Source organism: Salmo trutta, chromosome 20 (genome assembly GCF_901001165.1).
Source record: "Salmo trutta chromosome 20, fSalTru1.1, whole genome shotgun sequence".
Lineage (NCBI taxonomy): Eukaryota > Metazoa > Chordata > Actinopteri > Salmoniformes > Salmonidae > Salmo > Salmo trutta.
The window spans coordinates 36,268,238-36,276,784 of NC_042976.1; the positions used below are offsets into that span (position 1 = coordinate 36,268,238).

General features: G+C 46.1%; 1 protein-coding gene across 1 annotated transcript; it reads right to left on the minus strand.

The window, feature by feature from the left end:
* Positions 1 to 2: 2 nt before the first annotated feature.
* On the minus strand, positions 3 to 7,851 carry LOC115155965 (glutamate-rich protein 6B-like). Its single transcript, XM_029703101.1, has 5 exons — positions 7,703 to 7,851; positions 7,509 to 7,555; positions 7,181 to 7,326; positions 465 to 693; positions 3 to 285 (listed from the first exon to the last, which is right to left on the minus strand). Exons 2-5 carry the CDS (start codon positions 7,530 to 7,532, stop codon positions 37 to 39), a joined length of 648 nt encoding a protein of 215 aa, XP_029558961.1. The 5' UTR covers positions 7,533 to 7,555; positions 7,703 to 7,851; the 3' UTR covers positions 3 to 36.
* Positions 7,852 to 8,547: the final 696 nt, after the last annotated feature.

Below are 8,547 nucleotides of genomic sequence, written 5' to 3' on the forward strand. Positions count from 1 at the left end.
AGTTGCTGTATCCAATATAATTTAATGAAAAATGAATTATTTGGCTTTGGTAGCTATCTGAACTCTCTTCTTGACTGAGTGGTGCTTGTCCAGAGGTGTCTTCAGTCTCTCCATTTGAGAGACCAGGCTATATTGGGGCATGACCTTCTGTGGACTTGGGGCCTGCTGGTAGGTGATATAGCCCTGCATCCTCTGCAGAAGGTTGTAGATCTCTGCACTCTTCATGTGGAGGTGTCTCTGGTCCAGGTCTGGCCCTGGCAACATCAGGCTCTTCAAGTGCTCCAGCTGGGGAAAAGCAAAGTGATCAGCTCTGATATGAGTGGGTGTTAGTAGAAAGCTGTGTTCAACTTCAGTGCTCATTATAAAGCATGGTATTCTCCTGTGCTTCTCGCATGATTAGAGTAATGTACGCCCCTCACCTGATGTCTTTATTGAATCTGTAATTGACAATGTCAGTGTCTCACCTTGAGTTTGGCCCCCACGTTGAACCTCACACTTCTCTTGCGAGAGGTGAAGGTGAGGTAGATGCAGTCCTGGGTCTGGATGCGGAGGCTGATGTTGGGGCTGAGGGTCAGACAGATGGGCTGGAAGGGAGGGGTGTGGACATGGGGCTCGTGGTCCAGCCAACTCCAGCGCCTCCTCATAGCCCCGGTGTCACTACAGCAGGAGCCTCCCAGCTGGGTCAGGTTCACCCTGCCAAACAAGCAAAAAAAACACACAAATATACAGTTATGAATATAACTACTGTTCACTGAAGGACTGAACGAGGGATAACATACTATGGGGAGTCAACGACCAACCATATTCACCTGAAGAAAACGCCCAACAGGCCAATGGAGCTCACCCCCAGAAGCCCCGCCTTCCTGGCTATAATGCCGGGCTCACATGCCGGGCTCACATGAATTTCATCAACCCTCTGACGGCAAGAGGCCAAAATATGTTATACCGCGTTCCCTCCTTCAGGGAACAGTAGTTATATTCATAACTGTACGTTCCCTTTCAGTCGGTCACTTGGTATAACATACAATGGGGACATACAATCACATCCAAAGCCGGCCCAGAGGGTACCAAACTTGGAGGCCCATGGCAGCCCACGTACACACAGGTTTCATCGTCTCCAAAAAGGGGTTACACAAGCCACCTTTTTCCCTAATGAAGGGAAAGGGAAAGGGGGATACCTAGTCACTTGTACAACTGAATGCCTTCAACTGAAATGTGTCTTCTGCATTTAACCCAACCTCTCAATCAGAGAGGTACGGGGGGCTGCTTTAACCAAAATCCACTTACCTGAGAAGCCTGAACTGTCAAATCCTCATGAGTCCTGAACTGTCAGAGACCCATATAGGGAACCAGGACCTGCTGCAACTTGGCTATGCGCACTGACACGCTGCCACTGCAGCCCAAGTCCATAGATCCCATGATTCCAAGAACAATACCTTGCAAGCCTGAAATGTCAGAACTCGTACAAGGGACCCCAAGTCCAAAACAACAGAATACCTGTCGTGACTTGGTATAGCGCACATGCTGCATAGCAGGGACCAGAGTTGATGAAGCATGGCAGCCCGAGGCTCAAACCCACAGGAGACATGCAGTAACCTGGAAACTGTACTCGCGTGCTGCCAAGGCTCAAACCCACAGGAAAATGTGGTAACCCTGATAATATGCACAACCTGGGCACTGCTTGACACCCACTCCCTGACCCAGCCATAAGAACACTATGAGCCACACTGGGAAAAAGGTATGTGGGGAACCCAAACTCGCTGTAGCACAGACATCACCAATCAACATGCCCCTGAACAGTGCCCAAGAAGCCGCAACACCCCTAGTGGAGTGAGCGCACACCGCTAGCCAACCTTTGTCCTTTGCTGTAATATTTCAGGGAGATAGCCTCCAAAATCCAATGAGAAGACGCTGCTTAGAAAGCACCCTGCCGCAAGGTGGATTCGTGAATCTGGTCACAAACGCAATCCTATCCATATACGTGCGTAAAACGCACACCATTCACAGTCCATGCAACCTCCGTTGTTCACTGGAAGGAAACAGGCGGCGAGAAATGGAACAGCTCGAAAGCTAAGGACCTGTAAGACATAAGCATAACCTTGGGAGCAAAAGCTGCATTAGGACGTAACATCACTTTGCAGTAGCCTGGCGCGAACTCCAAACAGGAAGGGTGCACTGATGAAGATGGGGATCCCAAATGCACTTGGCTGACACAAGACCAAAGCCAGGTCACAGGTTGGTGCCATAGGCTTAGGCACTGGTCTGAGCAGATGCACGCCTTTTTAAGGAACGCATCACCAGAGGAGGAGACCCCGGGGTAGAGTTGTCAATCCCTACATGACACGCTGAGATAGCTGCCATATAAACCTTCAATGTGGAAAAAGAAAGGCCCAGCTCAAAAAACTCTTGCAAGAACAAACATTTTTACCAAAGAGCTCTGAAAAGAAGAAACTCCTTTAACCAGACACCAACCCTCTAACGTGCGCCACTTATATGTATACAACCCTCTTGTAGAGGGCGCACGTGACAACTGTATAGTCATAATCCCGTTGGAAGGTAAACCACTAGCCCTCAATTTCAACTTTTCAGTAGCCAAACCCATAGATTGCATATCTGTAGTCGTGGGTGCCAAACTCTCCCGTGCACCTGGGACAATAGATCCAAATGACACGGAACCCTCCACAGGTCCCCACCCAACAGGCGGATGATCTCCAGGAACCAGGGTTGTCTGGGCCAATGGAGAGCCACCAGAATCAACAACAGACCCTCCTGACGGACCCTCTCCACGGTGGCCTGAATCAGGTCCACAGGGGGAAACGCATAGAGCAGGATTCGAGGCCACTGATACGCCAAAGCCTCCGTTCCCAACGGAGCACCCAGATCCCTCATTGAGAAGAACAGACGACAATGCGTGTTTTACTCGCGATGTGTACAGATCTATGTCAGCCCTGCCGAACCGGTCCCATATCTGGACAACCACCGAGGGGGGCAGTCTCCACTCTGTAGAGCTAGGACCCCCCCCTGGAATGTAGATCCACACCCACGCTGAGAGCCGGGAAGATATGTCGCCCTGAGCGACAGCAAATGCGCGCTGGTCCATACGAGCAAATTACAGGCCAAGTTTAGCAGAGAGAGAGACCGCGTCCCACCCTGCCTGTTGATGTATTTCATCGCACCTCACCAACACATGCTGGCCCTCCAACACGGGAAGAAAATACCTCGGCTCTAGCAAAACAGTCAGTAGCTCTAGGTAATTGATATGCAGAGCCCTTTGCACTGTTGACCAAATCCCTCTTTCTGAGTAGCCCACACACAGCGCTCCCAATCTCAGTAAGAATGCATCTGTCATGATCCCCCTGCGGGACACTACCTGGCCCATGAAAACCCCCTGCAACAGCAGTAGTGGGTCACTCCAAGGAATCAACTCTCTTAGGCACGTCGAAGATACCTTGAGAAACTGATGGCAGTGGTGAGATGCACCCAGACGAGTAGCAATCACCCAGCACTGAAACAAATGCATCATCAGACCCAATAACCGCAGGCACAAGATAAAAGGCACAGAGTGCCCCAACTGAAACTGTGCCAGACAGAGCCGTAATGTGACCATCCTCTGTTGGAACAAAAACGCATGATTTAGAATTGAGTCCAGAACGAGACCAAGAAACTGAATGCGCTGAGCCGGAGTCAAACAACTTTTCTTGTTATTCACTATGAACCCTAGAGACTGAATATGGGAAACCAGTGTGGCAGTGTGGCAATCCATCTGTCCCCTCGACTCTGCTACGACCAGCCAATCGTCCAGATAGGTCAATACTCTGATCCCCTGGCACCGCACCGGTGTCAAAGCCGCCTCCACCACCATAGAAAAGGTGCGGGCGATAGGGAGAGCCTGAAAGGCAGGACCAGAATCTCGTAGGCCATAGCCTTGAAATGAATCCTCTGAAACATTTTGTGGGGAGTGTACAAAACATTTGGAACACCTGACTTGTGAAAGCTATTATCCCTTATTGATGTCACTTGTTAAATCCACTTCAATCAGTGTAAAGGAGAAGAGACAGGTTAAATAAGGATTTTTAAGTCATGAGACAATTGAGGCATGGATTGTGTATGTGTGCCATTCAGAGGGTGAATGGGCAAGACAAAAGATGTAAAAGTGCCTTTGAACGGGGTATGGTAGTACGTGCTTGGCGCACCGGTTTGAGTGAGTCAAGAACTGCAACACTGTTGGGCTTTTCACGCTCAACAGTTTCCTGTGTTGTTAGGTTCTAAACATACAGAGTAAAAACTAAAACGAAGGACTTGGAAAAAGCTCAAACCAAGTTTATTCACCCACTGGGTCAAACAGCTACGAAGACAAAGACAGGTTTTCACAAGCACATATATTTTCACCCTCCTACTAGGAGAAGTAAACTCCTTACACATCTAGACTGCCAATAAATCTTTGTTGCTAGTCAGGAACTTAATTGGTTCCTCTTACTGGTGTAGTCATGGCCCCGCCTCCTGCTAGATCCTTTGTGGGCATGTAAGTATGTGTGTAATAGGACTGTTCCTTCTCACTTCATCTGACCTGACCACGGCCCAAATTCCTCACTCCTCCACGGCTGTCCTACCTTATCACTGACTGAAACCAGACTGTTGCCCTTTACCTCCCTCCATAGGATCCATGAGAATAAAGAATAACATGTTTGACCAAATGTAAACTTTCTGCCTCCCTCCATTGCCCGACTCAGTAACTTTCCATACACCTAGTTCTTAACCAACCTCCATTGACCCGAACATATACAGTACCAGTCAAATGTTTCGACACACCTACTCAATCAAGGGTTTTTCTTTATTTTTTACTATTTTCTACATTGTAGAATAATAGTGAAGACATCAAAACTATGAAAAAACACATATTGAATCATGTTGTAACCATTTTTTTTTACAAAAATCAAAATATATTTTATATTTGAGGTTATTCAAGGTAGCCACCCTTTGTCTTGATGTCAGTTCTGCACACGCTTGGCATTCTCTCAACCAGCTTTACCTGGAATGCTTTTCCAACAGTCTTGAAGGAGTTCCCACATATGCTGAGCACTTCTTGGCTGCTTTTCCTTCACTCTGCGGTCCAACTCATCCCAAACCATCTCAATTGGGTTGAGGTCTGGTGATTGTGGAGGCCAGGTCATCTGATGCAGCACTCCATCACTCTCCTTCTTGGTCAAATAGCCCTTACACAGCCTGAAGGTGTGTTGGGTCATTGTCATGTTGAAAAACAAATGATAGTCCCGCTAAGTGCAAACCAGGTGGGATGGCGTATCGCTGCAGAATGCTGTGGTAGCCATGCTGGTTAAGTGTGTATTATATTATAAATAATACGGTAAGCACGGGGAGTTGGCTCAGGTCTCAACCCTGACTCTGCCAATCTCCCCGTGTGCCCCCCCCAAAAATTTTTTGGGGAGCTGCCTCTCGGGCTTCCGTTGTTGCCGTGCTAGTTCCTCGTAGCGTCGCCGTTCTGCTCTCGCTGCTTCTATTTCCTCCTTCGGACAGTGATACTCCTCGGCCTGCCTCCAGGGTCCTTTCCCATCTAGGATTTCTTCCCAGGTCCATTCATCCTGACCACACTGCTTGGTCCTTTGGTGGTGGGTAGTTCTCGTTTGTAGTTGAAGAAGAAGTGGACCAAAACGCAGCGTGGTAAGTGTTCATGATATTTATTACCAAGAAACACTCAAACAAGAAATAACCAAAAAACACCAAAACGAAAGCGAACAGTTTCGTCAGGCACAGAATGCTAAACAGAAAATAACTACCCACAAAACACAGATGGGAAAAGGCTGCCTAAGTATGATTCCCAATCAGAGACAACGATATACAGCTGCTTCTGATTGGGAACCCTACTCAGTCACAACAAAGAAATATCCAACATAGAATGCCCACCTCACATCACACCCCGACCTAACAAATAGAGGAAATAAAACGTCTCTCTAAGGTCAGGGCATGACACTAACCAGATTGTTTAACAGGCAAAATGACCTAAAACTAATGTTATGCAAGGTAGATTAATTATTCGTAGGTGCATAGCTAGCAAACAATTCTTCGTGGCTATATGGCTAGCTAACAGTAGTAGCTAGCCAGTTAGCCCTATTGACTTACTTACTACAGTGGGTATTGCAGGCAGGTAAACATTCCAAAATTAACACAGTGTGTATTTATTAACGTACATATGAAGATAAAATATTGTAGTCAGGCAACATGAGATGTGAATAGTCAACATTTCATTCCAAAGTCGGAGTGTATTTTCTCGCGCTTCAGCTATTTAATAATGTCTGCAATTGATTTCAAGAAATTGTGCATATTTTTTTTATGTGGTTGCGTCATGTTCTGTGCGTACTTTCTGTTTAAACTTGCATTGATGCATGCTTCAAAATATGTTCAAACGGAGTACACATTTCAAAAGTGCCTTCCGTGCGCCATTTCGCATACTTCGATTTGGACTCATACTCCGACCCTCCCATGCTCGAATTTGCATGCTCGGAGCACGGTAGCATGCATTTTGAGAAACACCCTATATGTCAAGTTCCCAAATATAGGCCTACACAGCCCCCAATGAAGCTGAAAATCTATAGGGTACCATTTTCGTTCTTCATTTGCATAATACTATATTATACATACCATATAAGACCATTTGGATGATAGCAGGTGGCCTGACCCCTGGATGTAAAGATGGCCTGGATGTTGGGTACCAGATCTTTGTCCTCTAGGATCACATAGGTGTAATCAGCACCGTGGACAGCAAATATGAGAACGGCAAGTCTTTCTGATGGATAGCTTTCACTCCATTAAGGTAAACGATCTGACCATCCTGCGTATTCTCTGATCAATGATACTTTTAAAAACGTTATAAAACATATAACTCAAAATAAATATATTGTATATTTTGAATACATTTTCGGAATAATCTCTCCAAAAGGATACAAAACCTGTCCTGTTCCATCTGGAAATATGGTGACAAATGATTGACCACTCTCATAGAGCTTGATTAGTGTGTGCTTTATCTGTAAAATCAAACAGCAATCATGAATTGAAATGTACTGCACAAGCATAGCTCTTGGCCTTCACTGAAGTATATTGAGTGAGCTTATCTATTTGTTAACATCCCCCGTGCTGAAAATTGTCATTAAAAGTTCAGTTAGTATACCTTATGTCCTTGTTCTTCTCCATAAAGTGTGAGAGTGTCTGGAGAATCAATGATTTCCATTTCGGCGAATGAGTCTTCCTTCTCTGCAGTCCAGACCTCATTTGAAAGTCGATAGCAAATGGTGTTACGCAAGTTAACTTTAGTTCCTGCAATGTTAAAAGCATCAACACAATGAGTCAGTAAAGTCCACCAGCCTAAGATGTCTGTCTCTACTATATTAAAAGTTTTTCACTTTAATCAGTGGATTCCAAACAACTTTCAGTATCTTAAAGAATGATATAATACATGTCATGTAACAAAGGGGTGGTGACCTGGTGAGTAGACTTACTTTGTTTAGTGGAAAACAGGCCATTCTGGTTCTCCCATTCTTTCAACCTGATGTTTGAGAATAGTACCATTAAGATTTCAGTGATGTTTTAAAGTAGCGCTGTGGGGTATCATATCAAAGTTACAGTAAATTAGAGTGTATTATATTGGGATCTTTTTAGTGCCCCATCAATCATACGAGAGACTGGTTATGACCTTTGCTCCACCCGTTCCTTCGCAGCCTTCTTGAAGGGTGGGTAAGGGCTTACATCAATCTTCCTGCTCCCCTGGATCGCAGCGAATGCAGCCTCCTCCTTCTCCTCCATCAGAAACGTAGTCATCTTCCAGGACAACTCACAACAGAACAACTGACAGGAAGATACAACTTCAATTAGCACTGATGTGTGAAGGCAGAGGTGTCGAAGCCTTTGAGCCCAACAAATGGCAGGCTACCCCACCCAAATCCAGAGACCTTGAAGCCCCCTCCCGCTGTTCAGAGACCACCCACAGAGACCACCCCATTTTCTACAAGAACTCTGCCTCCAGAAATAAAAGCTTCTCCCAACCTACTCCCGTTGCCTGTTGCACTGCTGCTATGGATTCCACCTGGCAATCTGTTCACCGTCTGCCCTGGTTGTCTCCCCCACCACACTGTTGGGGCAAGTGACACTGATCTTACAATGGCTAGCCCCAAGTCGTTTTATATTTAATTATTTTCTTGTGCATTTTGCTATTTTGCCTCATGACTCCTGCATACTTTGTTGACTACGAACTTTCTTTACCCAACCGTGGGACAGACTATGTTTGTTCCCACACTCAGGACTCTGACTCTCTATTGGTTACTCAGACTTTTGGCCTCCCATACCATTTCTAACCACCCGAGCCGGCTTTGTATTCATGTTACCTGATGAAATTGCTGTACATTATGATCTTGTTGCCATCTGATGCACGTTCAGATGTCATAAATCAGCACTGCAGAGCTCTCCCTGTCCTCTGCCGTGCCTTGATTGTATTACTGTTGATGAAATTTGGAAATGTGCATGTACACCCTGGCCCATCTC